Here is a 19,090-nt window from a genome sequence, read left to right as displayed (position 1 = left end):
GTTGGCGCTAATGCCCAATATATTATTAATACATTCTTGCACACCCTCCGTTGGAGCCAAAATGGCAGCTAGCACGACAGTATAATATATTCCCACAATGCTCTGCTCCTTCTCCGGCCGCCTTTCAAAGATGTCGCCGCTGTTAGTTCCCCTGCAATGTGGATATCACTTCCAAAGAAGAAAACTAGCCGTGTTAGTACAGCAAGCCAGCTGCTATCACCTTCTGAGGCACAACAATGACCAGAAAAGTAGAACATATTATAAAAGGCAAAACACATTCCAGGTAAGCATTGATACTATTGGCGGTTTGAGCGCAGTCACAAGGGCAGTCGGTGACAAGTTTGTGAATTCAGAAACTGCTGCGCTTTTTTTTGTTTTGTTTTTGGTTTGACAGCTATGTTACTTAACAAACAGGTCACGTAATTGTAGTAAAAGCCGTATTGTGAAGTGTGTGTGTGTGTGTGTGTGTGTGTGTGTGTGTGTGTGTGTGTGTAAAAACTAAAACGAAGACATTCAGATGTCATTGTCAGACAAACTCAACTTTTATTTTCTTTAGCAATATTTAAACGCGTGTCATTGTCAAAATATGTACGGAACTGCTGTAGATTTTGATGTGTTATTTTAATTAAATACATAAAGTTCGCTACCTCTTTTACAAGAGAGTTTCTGCAGCTAAACACTATGACATTGTATAACAAACGGGCATGTCATTGGGGGTAAACTAAGGAATAGGTCAACCTACTAGGAATGTTTGCAAAGCATATTATAAAACATAATAAAGAATGAACTATGCTTTACAGTATGCCTTGTAAAACTATACTATATGCTACATAGGAGGCTTAGTGGTTCCAGGTTCAAGCCCAGCCACTGACTGTTTGACTGAAAATGGTTAATAACACCAATATAACATACCTTACGTAAATGGGTGTGTGAAACCAACAATTGAAGGGTATTTGTGGCATGTAATCCAAGAAGTACCATAACATTTTTAGCGGCTGGTTTCACAGAACCTGATTAACACTTGTCTTATACTACTACCTTACTTAAGGTAACAGTAGGAACAAGATTAGTGTTATTCAGGATCTATGAAACCAGCCTTATTTGTATTTATAGTAAATCAAGATACCACTCACACAAGTGAACATTGTGTGAAGTTTGCAGTTTTAGAAAATGAACAGCAAACTGCTAATGTTACAGAACTGGCAAGAAACCTCTGAGGAACCCCTTGTTGGAGCTCTGAAATTAGCTTCCTGAGTTATTTATTTGAAATGTTTTAACATCAACAATTCATTTTCTTTTTTGATAACAAAAATGGTGTTAGCTTGGTTTTAAATGCATTGTGACTATGACCAGTAGGGTGCATGTTTTGTACAGCTAAATGTCAGTACTGTAGTAGTGGATGAGGTACAGATATAAAGATTTTCAGTTCTTCAATAAATCTAGACCGGTTCTCCTGTTCACTTTTTGTACTGTCTCTTTTTAAAATGACTGTCAGTTGTTTACCCAGGTTGTGTACATTTCAATCTTATTCCTTTTTTTTAAGGTTCTAAAAGTTTTTAAATATTGAATGACAAACCACACACCAGTTGTTATTGTTACCTATTGCATATAGGCTACATAGTGAAGTGAATGGGGGGAAAAAGAGCTGCATAGCAGCTTAAGCCATTCCCTGTAAACTATGTACCTGAATCTGAATTGCTGTAGATTGAACTGCAGTCAGAGGGGGCTTATTTGTAGGTCATGTGATCTATTGTTTTCATAATACTGAAGGCTCTAATGTTGTAATTGGATCATTCATGTGAAATCAATCACCAAAAACCTTGACCTTCTTTGATTTGGATAAAAACGTCCATGCATGTTTGTCTTTGGGAGAAGTGGTTACCGTGTAAGATACAGGTCATTAGAGCTTGACCTGATTTGGACACTCACCCTACCTTTTACATGGTCATAACTTCCTCCAAATTTGACATAGAAAGCTGGTGTGTCGTTTTTAACAGTAGAAGCGCTAAAAAGGTCAGTTTGACAGTTTTGGGTTTTAAAATTACTCTGCGTTCGTAACTTTTCCTAAATATATGTATCAGATATACTGATGGCGTTTGAGCCGCATATTCGCAAGAAGTTGATAATTAGAAGCACGTTTATCCAGACGCGGCAAAACCGGTCATTATAACCGGTTATTTCAATACATATTTATCTGTCAAATATAGCTTATAATCCTGCCTGTCCTTAATACAATCAGTCCCGTGGTCAACCTACCAACATTCTTTGACTGCTTGAAAAACACGCCTCTCTGAGTCACAGGTACACTCGTGTATAACATTGCAGGTTAATTCTTAGCTATATGCATAAAACATTGGCGATCTGAACCGACAGCAAAAAAAAAAAAATAGCCTGAGACAGTGGAATACTACAATGCCACAAAGTTCGTTGTGAATGTACCGGACCAGGTGACATGACAGTATTCAATCAAAGGCGGATCTCGCCGGTGGCCTGTGGCTGTATTTTATAACATTTTGTACCTGGCAGCCATCAACGGAATGTACCGTGGAAAACTGCAACAGGAGGGACTTCATCTTGCAGTAAGCCATGGAGCTTCTGCAAGCCCATATGGATCAGAAAAGGGCAGAGACAGATGCCCCTTCTGGCAGTGCTGCAGCCGCTGCACCTACACGCAAGTGGAAAAATGCACGTCACATTAGTGAAGAGCTCGCTCGGGCACCAGTGAATCTACGGTATAGGGTGGGGGAAGCAGACGACTGGCGATTCTCTAGTGCTGCTCAGTACTGCTCATGAACTTTACAGTTTTTAACTAAAATTAGTGAAGCACAATCTTCTTGTTTTATTTAGAAGTATAAATACTCTAAATAAAAATCACAATACTCACACTTTGACATTTTTTGTTTTATTTCCCTTTTAAAAAACGACCATTTCAGAAATCATCTCAAGCATTTTGAAACTGGTAAAAATGTAATCAGCACATTAGTCGAAAATACACATTTAAGTGTACAGTAATTTAAGAAGACATACCATGCCCATTATTTTTTTTTTTTTTTTGCAAGCTTATTCATCATGTGACTTCACTCCATGTCTCTGCTAAAACTCAACATGGCGGCTGCACCAACGAAGAAAGAAAGCAATGTTTCAGTAAGACGGAGCTAAAAGAAATCTGATTATATGAGGATGGGGCGATAGTATTCTTAAACTTTTGCTGTAATTCATGTGATCATGTACGAGTCAGTACCATTAAATGTTACAATGCCAGTCGTAAATATGTAGAGAATAAGAAAGCAAATAAGACGGCAACAATGACAAAGCACTGCAGTATGTGCTGAGCTCAAGGCGGCGCTTTCCGAAGTAAGCAAACTAAATTAATTGTGTATTTCATTATTGCTTAGTTTATTTATTTCCACACAAACTGCCTTTAATGAAGCAATTTTAAACCGTGGCCGTTTCTTAATTGAATTACATTTTCTGACGATTAAGAAATTAGCTCAATTATTTTTCTAGCTATACAATCCTTAAAGGAAATTGATCACTTTACTGTGTAAAGGATGTAGTCACTACACTGTTGGTTTCATAAAGACATTCTGTCTGGAGACACGCCTCTTTTTAAATCTTGCAAATAACACTGCAGAATTAGGAAAGAAACAACTGAGAGGATTAATTATGCGTTTACATTAAAATTGACGCTATTTAAATTACCATCGGGTAATACATAGAAGTGAACCTGTTTTAGAGCAGCGAGTCAGTCAACACGCCTTTGTTAGCGTTTCATATTTTATACTGGTATTATTATAATGCCAGCAAAAACACTGAACTTAATTTGTGGAGTACTGTACATAGGATTACTCTCACATGACATTGCTGGACTGTTACTAAACTGTCACATTTCTTTTGCTATTGTAACTGCCAGCAATAAGCTAACCAGGTCTTTTCAAAACACCTTTATTTGTAGACGGAACTACTGTGTCGGTGGAAGACTAAATATGATTCTCACAACTTTGCTGGTCATTTTGGTTTTCTGAACAGTTGTAATATTATAATTAGGTTTTCCTGCTTATTTTAGTGATGTCTATAAACATTATAACAGGTTTGAAATGTCTGCAGGTGTTACAATCTATTCCAGAACAAGAGTCTGAAAAAAAAAAAAAAAAGAATTGTGGTAATATTTATTAAATATACTTATTTTAACTACCAACATTATGGTTATGTTTCAGATGCCATATTTAATTATTCATACGATGATATAAAGTGGGAACAAATGGAATTGGCCATTTTTGAAAAACGGAATTTGGTATTCCCAAGAATGAAACAATTAGTAGCCCTAGAGATGGTTACATTTGAGGGCAGTGCAGATGCCAGTGTTTTATGCAGTGGTATAAAGCAATTTTATGCAGACCACCAGTTAAGCAGGCAGTCTATATCTATGATAACAACCGACAGGTCTGCATAGGATCAGATGATGGAATATTGTTTCAAAATTGTATAATGCAACAAAAATATATTAAAAGGGTTAATACATGTCCGAAGGTGACGCTGATAATCTAGCCTTTCTCGGTCAAGACAGCAAGTTTCTCAGTACAATTAAGTCATTGGTAAGGGCTGTGATTACAACAGGAAAAAAGTAAACCTCTGTCTTGTTGCCAAACGTTTATTTATTTTTTTAATAGAATTGATTTGTTGTTGTTGTTGTTGTTATTATTATTATTATTATTATTATTATTATTATTATTATTATTATTATTATTATAAAACATAAGTATTTGAATAAAAATGTTTGGCACATAACTCTCAGCCATAGGCAATTGATTATTTTTGCCAATCTAAATACTCTATCTTTATATTTTAAGATCTGTTTCCTTTGCATTTTATAAACATGTCCCTGTTCAATAAATACTATTTATTTTCTGCTATATGCATACATTCAATTAAACTTTGAAAGGGCCTAAAACTTTCCTTTTTGTATTACGCACTGTTCAATAATATGCATTTTCAGTTGGCATTTCATTTCCAGTGTGACATGGTTCCATTAATCGGCTGCCTTTATGCTATTATAGATGCAATAAAGAAGGAATTCCCGGAACGGGCAGACGTTTGAGTCAAGCGTTTAAACACGTGTGCAAAAGTGGTGCAGAAGCAGCTGAGGCAATCGACAGCACATGCTGAAAGTGAATCAAACTATTCACCATAACTAGTGAATACTAGGAGTTATAATATAGTGTATTGTGGCAAAGTGGTTTATCGTAGACTGGTGTAGGGGTGATGCAGTGCATGAAAGAAGGAGACAGAGATAAATGTAATCCAGTTTAGAAATGTTTTATTATCTTTCCAGGTCTACCGACCAAGCAATAATCCCAGGCAAAACACAGCAATGTGTATTGCACTGTTTAACCCTTTGTGATCCATTTATTCAGTGCTTGTCAGGCGCGTCAGGTGCAATTTTCACAAGCGCTACTTTTTACATGTGCTGTTTTAAAATATATATATATTTTTGGAGTAAAACAGGTTTAAAAGGCACTGAATTGCAAAAGTACACTCAGTACTGTATCTCCAGCCAAGCCTCACCCCTTGTTCACTGTATTTTTCACATACCTCTTTATAGACGTGCATACTGACAAATCCTCTCCTGATCATTCTTTTTATCAACAAATTCCTCAATAATGCGATACAATTCCATTATTTTATTACTATAACATCTCAAAGCTCTGCACATGTCTGTGATATTCTTTGAACGCTGGATGCAGAAGCAGCTATCTCCCTTGTTTATGTCCAGTTATCTCTGTGGTGCATGGGGCTGTCAGATATGCCTTTTTTTCACTTCATTTGGCCATTGAAAGGTTTTCTCTGATTTTTCTGGAAAAAAAAATGATTAGAGACCTGTACTTTACGTCTTTTTTACATTTTAGACTTGAAAGGGAAAATTGTAATGTGCGGTCCCAAATAATAAACACAGTTAGTAAATCCACAATATGCAAACACGGTCACCAGTCCTGGGTGCGTGCAGTAGTGCTTGTGGTGGGTGATACAGTTATATTTGTGACAAAGGTTCAGTGTTGTCCGGTTTTGTGCTGGCCCCTGGCGACAGCTCCGGAACTGTGATAACTGTCTGGTAACGTACAAGACGAGACAATTACAAACAAACAAAAACACAACACTCACGACTTCTGGCAACAATACATTTTTACTGTCCTTCTGGCTTTTACTTACTACAAACCAAATGTGAAGGAACAGATTACAATTCTCCGTCCCCCTTGTATGCTGTCATGCGTGACCCCTTGGTAAACGAATGCAGCTGCCTTTACAATCTGCGGCTGCTACATTGTTTCACTTCCAGGTCAATACATTCTTGCAACAGATTCTCGCCTTTTTCCAGACTGACCGACTTCCTGACCCGGGGAAAGAACTGTCAAGCCAGCCCGCCAAAGAACTCTGTCCTCGCTTAGCGCCCTCACAGGTCGGGAGGGAGATTTACAGCCATGGTTCATTGTATTTCTGTCACGTGTATATGTTACATTTTATCACTTAATAAAAAACAGAGCTTCTGTTTTTAGTATTGTGTCTAGTGTCGTCTTGAGGAAACAATAGCAAAAAACTGCGAGTGAAAGTAATTATTATAGTCTGTAGGTGTTCAACAGTTACAAAAGTAACTGAAAAATAGTACATTTTCTTACAGAATAAAACATACATTGTTAAAATGAGTTTACAGCTTGAGCCATGTCCTTGAGCCATGTGGTTCTGCTGCTGCTTGGTTACTGCAGTAGTTCAGCTGGAAAGTGCCAAGTAACAACACTTTATACAGAATACAATGATTCATTTTAAGAAATACAAAACAGCCACAGAACCAGAACCTTCTGTTATAGGACCAGCATTACAAAGGTTTATAAAGCCATACTAAAAAACTACTACAGAGCAAGTACCAGAAAAGTACTTTAGTTTTCTATAGAATCTGTCAAAAATCATTTGAAGTCTTACTTTTAAGCAAGTACCCATTTTTGCTTGTGCCTTTAATCAGTTTAATAAAGATAAGGTAATAGCAGGCCTTTGTTTACCATTATTGTATTTTGTTTATTTACTATGGTACCAAAGGTAAACTTACTGTCTTTAATTGTGTTTAAAATAGTTTCCTCTTCACTTTATTGTTATTTAAAAGCATTTAGACATCTGAGGCACAACAGGCTAAGACATCCAGGCCATAAAGCACTCAGTAAGAAAATAATTAAGTGTCTGGACAATGGTAAGATGATGGATGTAGAAACTGATATCACACCTGTTGCTTTTAGTTATCTATAGTATTTGGTAAGACCGTATAAGGGGGTGGGGGCTGTATTTCATAGGACTCTGAGAATTATTCTGGCGGGTGGAACCGTTCGGAGATGGAAATGATATCCTATGTAAAATGTCTTCCCGCCTCCACCGCCGCACTATTTTTCATAAAATAATCTATGAAAAAAAAGTTCAGGGGCCTATAGGATCTCCTAAGACCCTCCCTTGAGCAACCAACCTGACGGAGTAGAGCCCTTACCCATGTAGAAGTACTCTGGATAGCTCTAAGATTTATGGCCAGTGGAACATTTTTGCAACGATATGCAGAGCTATAAGGAAAGTTTACCTTGCATTAAAGAAGCTGCTGCCAGTCATTGTAAATTTCCCAAACATGGTTCAGTGAAGCGGAACAAGGGTTCAATGCTTGCTATTGCAGGTAATTATTATATTATATATTTAATGTTTTTGTTCATATAAATAAGGCAAAAACATCTGTATACTATGCATTTAATTTATTATTATTATTTTTCATGTTTATTATTAATACATTTTTTACTTATATAGGGTTTCCCAACGTGACTGGTGCGGTGGATTGAAATAAAAATAGTACTGTTTCTATATTCTTTAAGATATGTCTACGTTATGCTTATAAATACAGTGGGGTGTAAATATAAATAAATAATATATAATATAAATAAGTCAGGATTTGTGCTTGTGTACTCGGGATATGACTTCATACTTATGCATTAACAGCAGTAGCAGTTTTTTTTTTTTTTTTAAGTTATTTAACTGTCATATTTTGAAATTAAAATTTGTTGCTCGGAAGTAGTAAAAAAAAAAAAAAAAAGTCGCCCTTTCTTTCTCCATTTTTTTCAGATGACCATTAATAAAGATTACCATGACAACACACTCAAACAGTTGTTTCCATACGCATAGATAGAAACATTAACCTGGCTTGAGTTATCTAGATTAATTTAAACTCGGTCTATGTTTTTGCAACAGAGTTAGCCTGCTAAGTTATATTCTATTAACTCAAACCAGATAACTTAAACTAAACCTTTTTTAAACCACTTTTGTGCAAAGTGGGCACATTACCCCAGTGTTAGCAGCCCTCCACTCGCTCCTGGTGCTGTCCATGAATGACTAAGGTCTAAAGTCTATAAAGCCCTAAACGGTTTGGCTCCGGCCCATTTTGAAGGATCTTTTAGTCCCATATGCCCCTGGCCGGCCACTCGGATCCCAAGATGCAGGGCTGCTATCTGTCCCAAGGGTTTTAAAGCAAAGAACAGGTGGTACAGCATTCAGTCATAGGGCACCTGAAGTCTGGAATGCTCTGCCATGCACAGTGACAGACGCACCTACATCTGCAATTTTTAAAACAAATTAAAAATATATAATAGAGCTTTTATATCTTCATAATTTCTTTTTTTTTTATACTGTTTTATTCCTATTTATTTGGTTTGAGTTCCTCATCTGTTGCTTTTATTTGGTATAATTTCAAAATGCTGTTTTCTCCTGGGGAACCATTTTCGTGTGACAGTCACAGCCCCCTTACAATAACAGAATCGTCCCACCTGTGTAGTTGCCTTTTTTTTTTAATGACTTACCTCTGTATATCAGCTCATTGAAAAAATGTAAATCAATATGTTCTGAAAAACTTATTAATATATATTTTTTAATTTCTACAGTTTTTTTAACTGATTTTGTTTAAAAAAAAATACATAGCTACATAGTAAAATCCCTAGACCCATGAATATACTGTAATACTACTATTGTTATAAGATGCCTTATTATTATTATTATTATTATTATTATTAACAGTGTACAAAACAATAATAATAATAATAATAATAATAATAATAATAATAATAATAATAATAATAATAATAATAATAATAAAATACCATTTGTTAGTGCTAGGTCAGCTGGTTAGTGCTGTGTTACCAGAGTATCCCTGTGCATGATGGGAAGGGGGGTGTAAACGGCACTAGAGAAGTAATTGTACATATTGGGGTTTTTCTCAGACTATCAGTGTTCATAATGTACATACACTGAAGGCAAGAGGACTGAATAATAGTAAGTAAAACTTGAAAAATGTGAGATGCAAAAAAATTGCAACATTGTCTATGCATCCTCAATGTATACTTGTTTCAGATTCATTACACTATGAAACAGTAAGTGAATAAGTCTTTTTTTATACTTTCCTAAAAATTGTGTTAGGATCTCGCTCTGACTGGAATAAAGCTACGCTAGTGATGATCCATTGCTATTCATATGTATTTTGTTAGTATTCACTTGTGTAAGCTACGTCGCTTGCCAAGTGACATATTCTTATCAAAGAAGTGTTAGTATATACTGAAGGAAAGTGCAGTAATGTTAATTTTGCAGCACAAACTAAGAACATAAGAAAGTTAATGTTAATAATCATTAATGTAGATTAGGAATAGCAGAGGACCTAATACTGATCCCTGTGATACTCCACTGGTTACCACACTCCATTCTGAGGTTTCTCCTCTAATCAGTACTTTCTGCTTTCTACATGTTAACCACTCCCTAATCCATGTACATGTGTTTTCTTGAATCCCAACTGCGTTCAGTTTGAGAATTAATCTTTTATGCGGGACTTTGTCAGAAGCTTTCTGGAAATCTAAATAAACCATGTCATATGCTTTGCAATTATCCATTATCGATGTTGCATCCTCAAAAAAATCAAGCAGGGTAGTTAGACATGATCCCCCTTTCCTAAAACCATGTTGACTGTCTCCCAGGACACTGTTACTATATAGGTAATTTTCCATTTTGGATCTTATTATAGTTTCCATAAGTTTGCATATAATAGAACTCAGACATACTGGTCTGTAGTTACCTGATTCAGTTTTGTTTCCCGTTTTGTGGATCGGTATTACGTTTGTAATTTTCCAGTCTGTTGGTACAACCCCTGTGTCAAGAGACTGTGTTATTTGCTTTAAACTTGTTATTAAAAGGGGACTGTGACGTCACTCGCCTTAAAAGAAATGTGAATAAGTCTAGAAGGAAAATGGCACTAACATTAATTTTGCAGCAGTGATCAGCACAAACGTAGCACAAGTTGATAGCCCATCGTCCTCCTGACCAAGACCAAATATCATCTTCAACACAAAGTGACCCCAAGGAGTTCTCATGCTGTTCAAGGCAAACAACCTCAAAGCAACAACATTTTCAAAGCTGAAAAGGAACATGAGATTTAACAAATAGACAAGGCCTTGGAGGCCAAGAATCTCCACTGAAGAGAAGGGAATTGTCACAAAATGTATTTGCAGCTCAGAAGGTAAAGAATGATGGAAAAGAAATGAAGAGAAAGCTAATTTCACTGCAGATTCAGGTTAACAGGAGAGGAGAGTACTCGATTGCAAGTAAATGTTTTTGTTTAATTGTATTAGGTGTGTAATCGTGTTACTTAGAAGATTCACCTGACACACTGCATTCAGTTCTGTGCTGTGCCTCAACCAATGGCAGGCACAAAATGAAACTTGGCCAAGTTGTTGTTTTATTATTAACATCTCAAAAAGCTCTGCAAATGTCTGATATTCTTTGAATGCTGGGTGCGAAGCAGCTATCTTCTTTGTTTGTGCCCGTGTTATCTCTGTGGTGCAGGGGCTATGTGTATTGCTCAGACATGTCCTCTTTTATTTATTTATTTATTTTTCAGCTCCTATCAGTCTCACTCGGCCAGTGAGAGGTTTTCTCTGCTTTTACCGGAGAAAAAAATTGAGACCTGTGCGTGATGTTTTTTTGATGATGTTGGACAGGGTCCGACATTGGACTGGAAAGGGAAAATTGTAATGTCGTGTCTTGGGTTCTTTGTCTAATGGGGTTACTAATCGCATTGATCTTTTCTATGACTGAAAATGCAAGAACTTCATTGCTGGTTTATTTCTACATCTGCAATAGTTTACACTGACGCAAGGGGCAGCAAGTTGTATTTCTGGCAGCTGCAGATGACGTTGGGCAGGTTGCAGCTGAAAGCAGCCAGCACAGCCGGGAAAAATAGGGGCAGTGCCCTTCTTCTAATTGACCAGGAATGAATGCTATATATTAAAAGCTTTTTTGGGGGAGTGCAAAGTTACATATGTTATTGCAAGGCTGCAAAAGCTAGAAAGATGTCTGTAACCACTTTGAACCCCTTTTAAACGACAGTTTAACTGGACATTTTGTACAGTTTTCATGTTCTTGTAGGGAAAAAATTAAATATAATGGGACACGCACACAAAAAAAAAACCTTGCAGGTTTCATATCTTTCCCTGTTTCAAATAGATGCACACTGTATTCTGATCCACAGATGTAGCTCTCATTGTCCCTCAGATAATGCCCCACATGGCCCCTTGCCCCCGTCACCCCTAGTTCTGAGGGGCTGTAACTCTAAGACCATTGGTAGTAAAGATATTAATTTCTGTTTTTCATGTACACCAATGCTTGATCATCCAGGAGGATAAAGCCTCATGTTTTCACATTTGACACGGAATAACTCAAATGTGTGTTCTTAAAGTTTATCATTCAGGAAATTAAACTTGCTCACCTCTGTCCTGTCAATGACATAATTCTAAAAGAGGTTCATTGAAAGTGAACTGTACAAAACATGCATGAATGGGTCTAATTATGCTCGTGTGCCTAATTAAGCTCACAATAAACTCAAACTGTTTATTCAGTGGAAGTCTTAATACCTTGAAATAGATATATAAATTATATATATAGATAGATAGATAGATAGATATATATATATATATATATATATATATATAGATAGATAGATAGATAGATAGATATATATACAATTACACACACACACCACACGTGTGTGTGCTGTAGAAAGTTACACCCCTGTGGGGGAACTTTAAATTACCCTGAGACTCTGACTGGGCCATTCAAGGACATTTACCTTTTTGTTCCTTAGCCACTCCAATGTAGCTTTAGCTGTGTGCTTTGGGACCTTGTCATGCTGAAAGGTGAACTTGTCCCAGTTTCAGCTTTCTTGTAGAGGGCAGCAGGTTTTCCTCAAGGACTTCTCTCTACTTTGCTCCATTCATTTTCCCTTCTATCTTGACAAGTGCCCCAGTCCCTGCCGATGAGAAACATCCCCATAACATGGTGCTGCCACCACCATGCTTCACAGTAGGGATGGTGTTCTTTGGGAGATGCACTGTGTTGGGTTTGCGCCAAACATAACGCTTTGCATTTCGGCCAAAAAGTTCAATTTTAGTTTCACCAGACCACAAAACTTGTTGCCACATGGCTACAGAATAATAATAATAATAATGGCTTGCCGTCCTATCATACAGACTAGACTTGTGGAGTGCTTGGGATATTGTTGTCACATGCACACTTTGCCTTGCCATAAAAATATTGGTAGCCTGTCTGATCAGTCTGCTTCTTGCTCAGTCATCCAATTTGGAGGGACGGTCTGATCTAGGCAGGGTCTTGGTGGTGCCATACACCTTCCACTTCTCAATAATCGTTGTGACCGTGCTCCAAGGTATATTCAAGGCGTTTTAATATTTTTTTATACCCATCCCCTGATCTGTGCCATTCAACAACTTTGTCCTGGAGTTCTTTTGAAAGCAACTTGGTGCTCATGGTTGAGTCTTTGCTTTGAAATGCACTACTTAGCAGAGGGAACCTACAGAAACTTCTGAATTTATCCTGAAATCATGTGAATCACTACAATTTAACACAGGTGGAGGCCACTTAACTTGGTGTGTTATTTTGAAGGCTGAGCTAATCTAGTATTGCTTTTACAGGGGGGGTGGACTCTTATCCAACCAAGCTATTTCAGTTTTTATTTTTAATTAATTTTCTACAAATTTCTAGAATATTTTTTTCACTTGGAAGTTGTGGGGTAGGATGTGTAGATAAATGGGGGAAATTTTTTTTTTTTTTTAATGCATTTTAATTCCACGCTATAAGGCAACAAAAGGTGAAAATTTTGGAAGAAGGTGTAGACTTTTTATAGGCTATGTATGTCAGACAAAGGTATAATTAAACTCTCCATCCGGCCAAATTAACAAGCAGAAACACTGTTCTGTTCAGTAAAATGTGTTTTATTTATTTAAGACAGGTGTTGTGAAGAAGCAATGATACTTGATGTGGTTTATTTTCTGCCAATGTCAGAATAATAAGCTGTAACTAGCTGGTACATTTTCTTGTAGGTTCCACAGTCGTGTATAAGGCAGGCTGCGTGGCAAAATGTTGGGCGTGACAATTGTAAACAGTTGTTAGATGCTGCAAAGGTAAGTTGGTGGCCAAGTTTTGCTCAACACATATTGGTAAATGTTATTCACGTTCTTGTGTGCTTTTTAAAGAAATTATAATTGAAGCTATACATGAAAGTATGTGTTATCTTGGGATTGATTCAGAGAGCATTAAAAAGCCAGTGAATGTTTTGCAGTTCCATGGTATTGACAGAAATCAAATTCTTCATGAACATGCTCCCTTGCCTCATGGGTAATAGCATTCATACTGTAGAACTAAAGTTTCACGTTTTCAAAGTATCAGAACTCTCTGAGCAGTATGAAAAGCATTGTACCTAGTCAGAGGAAGTCAGAAATTACAAACACTTTTTTCTTGGTTTCATAACTGTTGCACAGATGGCTACACCATTTAGTGTGTAAAAGCACTGTCCAGTCAGTTTGCTCCAGGCAGGTTGACCCAGCTATAAATTACTACCGGCTGCAGACCTGTGCCACGTGTGCTGCATTTTAAAGTACATTATCAATGCTGCGTAATTGACTTTCTTTGAGTTGCTTTGCTTCATGATGAAGAGGAATGGGCATACTGTAACTCTCCCTTTGCACAGCACTTCACCATGTGTTTCTTCCTAAAATCAGGGCCTGCAGGGGTGGCAGGTAGTAGACAAGCGGACATGCTGGCACGGGAACGCGGGTGGGCGTCTTCACTCGGATCCAAAAAATGTGGTAAGAACATAAAATGGACTCAAAGTATTCACCCACAGTGCTGGTTTGTTTCCTGGTTTACATAAACAGATGCTTAAGCAAGTCATTTTAATGAGTAGACAATTCTGTAAGAGAAATTGTATCTCAAAATTGTATAAGTTTTTTAGGAATAGCGACATGAACAGGCTTTATTGCCCACCAACCACACCCTTGATTTTATAAAATGTGTTGTATCCCTGAATAGAAAACTGTCCACTCTCCAACAGTAAATGGTGGCACCTCAAATATTACCTATGTTACTCCCTCAAACAGGGTTTCTGCAATTATGGCATTCACCACACAGTTCCCACAATTGAAAACTTGCCCTACCTGTTCTGAAAAGATTTAGTTTAGGTGTTTGTTTTCTAATCAGAAAAGAAACAGACCTCCTCTTAGAGTTAAATAAAATAGTTTCAAGCCCAAAACATTTTCAACAATACTACTTGTTTTCGTTCTTCGTGAAATCTGTGAAAAAGTAATCATCCAGTCACCACAGGCATGCTGTATTTAGCAATGCAGTATTTTAATTACAGTTTATTAATGTTAGTGAATTGATTTGTAAAACACAAATTTACATACACTGGGGTGCTGCACACTTCTGACCGGAGTAAAGTAATGACGTGAAGGCCACCAGGTGGTGCCATTTGTTTAACTAGGAATGCATTTAAAGTTGTTTTAACTTGGATTAGTGAGCTTCTTGACCACTGACATCCACCTATAAAAAACCTGTACAGAAAAACAACTCCAGATCAGGTAAACTGTTGAACACTGCAAAATGTTTCTAAAGTTAAACTATAAAGAGGACTATTAACTCTTTCACCACTCCTGTATAGTCTAGGAAAAATGACTAATTTTGTACTGTGGGACAAATAAAACCACTTAAAACATTAGACCAATAAACTTATCTTCTCTTAGTTAATATGTATTCATGCCTATAGCAATCAATTTGTATCTCTTTCTGTAAAGTTACTAAGGGGTTCATTTCATCAACCTATACCCTGCCTTAAGTCAAGTCACAGCTGGATATTTATTTAGACAGTACTTGGTAATCCACCTGGATTGCATTTAACCATTTTTTTTTTTAGTAATCCTAGGGAAAGCACGGATACAGTCTAGAGTGATTTCCCCATTACATTAAAAAGCAATAAAATCTGTCTTTGGCTTATTCCAGTGGGCTAGAGGGTGATCAGTTTGACCCCTTTGTGCTGAAAGAGTGAAGGCAGGAGGTGATTGTGACAGTGGCTGCTTTCCATTCACTTGTTAGAGCAGGTGACCCAGTGTTTGTCATGAACTCTTAAACCTGTCAAGCTATTTTGTTCTGGTTCGGTGTGAAGGGGATATTCGTTAACTGCAATGACTTGCAATAAAGAAGCAAACTGTGCAAGTGAAGCTGCCAACATTATCAAACATGATATTTTAAAGATAAAAATAATTTAGTGCTGTACTGTACAGTGATGATGCAAGACGTTTTTACGTTTTGTAACTGTTAAACATACAGTATAAGAATCTTTCAGCTGCTATTCACCTGAGTTTGAAGCAGCATGTCTACCAAAGGCACAAATTACAAACTTACAAATGTAATGTTATTTGCTTTGGAAATCTGGGTGAACATTAGCAGGTAATTCAGGCTCCAGTGTACACTGACAAACAGGACCTTGTGTGCAAAATTGATGAAATAGCTTAGCCTGTAATTCCAACTGGAATACGCAATCTGGGATCCAGTCCAAATCGTCATTTATAGTTTTTTTTTTTTTTTTTTTTTTTTTTTTTACAAATCGCACCTAAATCTTAATGAAGCCTGTTCTCAACCCTGGTGTCTGGCACTCCATGGGCACAGGACCTGCCATTTACCTGGTCTATTCATTTTTACTTCAATCAAACTTCTAATGAAAAATGGAAATGATCCTTTATCTTCGACAGTCTGCTCTGTTACCTCTGTTGCTTCTATTATTTCACTAAGAAGGGCCAAAAAGAGACCATTCTTGACAGGGAAAATCTGTCTAATGTAATGTGCTTTGTAATTCTACATTTTGTGGCCCTTAAACATATTTGTGTTGATATTCTATATTCTGAATAATGTAAACATAATATTACTTTTACTATTCTTTTATCTTTTATAGACAGGCCATTTCCCCTAAGATGATATGTAAACAAAGCATTCTGGGCAAACCAAGTGTTTTCACATCTCCGGACATTATTCAAATCAAGGGGTCTTGGGGTGCTTATTAATTCAATTTAATTAATTTAAATTTGCCCTCTGCTGCTCTTTCACCAGCTCTTTCTTCAAAACCATTTGAGACGCATTACATATTTTGCAGTGTTCTAGAAACCTTGCCCTTGTCCTTTCAGATATTGTTGCAAATTTATTACACAGTTGAAAAGCTTATCTTTTTATAGATAAAGACTAGCACTATCTCCTGTGTTTGTGGGATCCCAGATTTATTCAATTTTAACTGCTAGTAAAATTGTCAGATATTGTATGATGCTCTTAATAGAAAGCGATTCCAAGGACCAGTTAATTACTCTAATAATACATTAACTGGTAATTCATAACTACCCTTCACTTTCATAACCACCTTGCATTGCTACTTTCCTACTATCCATGGCAGGGGATATGCTTTTGTGGTTGCTACTCTGATCTGTTCTTTTGTCTTTGCTCAACTTTTTTTTTTTTTTTTTTTAATTGGTCCCACGAACACAAATGCTTTATTGTAGAATACTTATCTTAATGATTTCACTTACAGGGTCATAATGCATGATTACACCATTTCAAAACCTCTGCTGCAAAGTAACATGATGACATTCTACGCACAATTAAACTGGTAAGGGCATCTGTGTCCTTGGTGTGTAATTTGGTGCAGTTGCTGAAATGCTTTACTACTGCTTATATAGACGCACCACACCTTAATGCTAACCATCACCATACACACAAAAAGACAGATCTATCAAACCCACCACAAAGTGTTCTTTTTCAAATTTCTAAACACTGTATTAAAATAGTGTTACATCTTGGCAGTTTTGAAGCATCTTGAAACTTTAATGCTGTGTCTTTATTTATTTTTTTGGGTGACAAGAACAGGTCACTGTGCATTCAGCATGGTTGGTGGGTAATTATTCAACGGCAGTTAATGTAATACTTATCCAGCAAATTAACTGCCGAGACACAGCAGGGAGCTTTAGCTTCTAATATTAGTTGATTTGTACAGTTAATACTTGAATAGGAAAGTTAGTTTTATTGCTTAGTGGAACCTCTGGAGGTCTAGGTTAAAATCCCAATCAAGTGCTGAATAGTGGTGTGATGTCTACTTCAGACAATTGACAGTACCTGCTTGAGAGGAGGCTGTGAGGGGGAAGCCCCCTTGGTGCCTGCTGGCACTGCCTAACTGTAGCTTGTGCCATTGTCTCATCTGTTATGGACCCTGATGTTGGTGCCACAGGTCAGACATTGATTCAGGTGTTGGGGTTGTTGTGAATCTGAAGTCTATTCAGAGGGCATCTTTTGGACTCACTCAGAGTAAAGAGAATTTACACAAGCTGTTTGCAGCGCATTCCCCACAGCAGGTGGCAGCTGACAGTGAAGAGTTGAGCAGCTACCCCTGTAACAGGCTGTCTGTCTTGACAGGCTGCTGTTACTGAAATGGGAATCCACCAGCAGCTCCACAGAGACAGATGTTGTCTTGAAAACTTGTCTGAATTTTCTCTATTCATTGGATTGTTAACATCCAAAGCGAAGGTCAAACGCAACCCAACTAAATTTCCCATCTTGGCACAAATCTACCTGAGACTTTGTTTATGTTTATCCCCCCCCCCATTTTATAGCAGTGGTTTTCAAACTTTTTAGGCCCCGTACCCTGTTCCAAAAAATCTAGTCTACTGTATACCCCCATCTCAGATAGGGTCATATACCTATGAAAACAGAAAAAAAAATATTGTATTTTCTAATTACTAGGCTTAAATACTTACCGATGTTAACTGAATATATATATATATATATATATATATATATATATATTATAAAATGCTTACCTACAAATGTGATGGATGTGCCTGCTTTTTATCAGAGATTTTGGTATAACTACACCCTGATTAGTAAACAGTGCAGCCTTTAGACAAGGGTATGCTATTATGTATTTTAAAATGAACGAATAGGACTTTGTTACAAAAAAATTTAAGTGAATCATTAAAAAAAAAATAAAAACAGGACTCAATTTGCTGGCTCAGAAGGCACAGGGAAGGAGGAGGGACTAGAGCAGCCAATTACTGTTCATGGAAAACTGCTGTTAAACTAATTTTAAATAAAATCCAATTAAAACTAAAAATGTACAATTATTTCAAAATCCAGACCGATAAATGGCCAAATGAGTCCAAAAACAGGTTATGCTTTTAAAAACAAAACTAGGGTTCTAATTTAAAACAAAATCAGAAATCAATTCTCAACAAAAGTAGTGCATTTCTACCAACAAACGCAGAAGTGTAGAGAGAAAACAATGGGACATTTTGCATAAAAAGTATTTAAAATTTAGGAATACAGGCATCTTTTTAAAAAAAATCTGGTAGCATGCAGAACTATGTGAAGATTGAATAACACATTAAATATGTGGGGTTTTTTTTAATTTGATTTATTTAACTCAAATGTTATGGTTTAACACCTGAGCTGGACATTTAAAATGCTATGCGTGTCTTGTGCATCATCAAATCCAGCCAGAATAAGCACATTGTTTTGAAGTGAATATTTCCAAAAACTAAATTTGATTAAAGTAGAAAGGTGACATTTATATCATGCAGTCAAAAATGACTTTTAGCAAAATGCTTACAAGTTAGTGTTCAGTGCCGTTGTCTGTTCATGTTAATCAGCTGCCAGA

At 36.8% G+C, this 19,090-nt stretch overlaps 1 protein-coding gene across 2 annotated transcripts in view; it reads left to right on the top strand.

Annotated features, from left to right (window-relative positions):
• The first annotated feature begins 85 nt into the window (after nucleotides 1-85).
• Nucleotides 86-19,090, top strand: part of LOC121318678 (ATP-binding cassette sub-family B member 7, mitochondrial-like) — a 76,645-nt gene continuing 57,640 nt past the window's right edge. The window contains exons 1-3 of one of the 2 annotated variants that reach the window (XM_041255605.1): nucleotides 86-283; nucleotides 13,446-13,526; nucleotides 14,124-14,210. In XM_041255605.1, coding sequence (XP_041111539.1) covers nucleotides 98-283; nucleotides 13,446-13,526; nucleotides 14,124-14,210 — 354 coding nt within the window. In that variant the 5' untranslated portion in view covers nucleotides 86-97. The remainder of the gene's footprint in view (nucleotides 284-13,445; nucleotides 13,527-14,123; nucleotides 14,211-19,090) is intronic. The other variant, XM_041255606.1, reaches the window with a different exon arrangement.

This window comes from Polyodon spathula, chromosome 7 (genome assembly GCF_017654505.1).
Source record: "Polyodon spathula isolate WHYD16114869_AA chromosome 7, ASM1765450v1, whole genome shotgun sequence".
NCBI classification, from domain to species: Eukaryota; Metazoa; Chordata; class Actinopteri; order Acipenseriformes; family Polyodontidae; genus Polyodon; species Polyodon spathula.
Note: the sequence above shows the minus strand (reverse complement) of the source record. Positions and strands in the feature narration are given on the sequence as shown.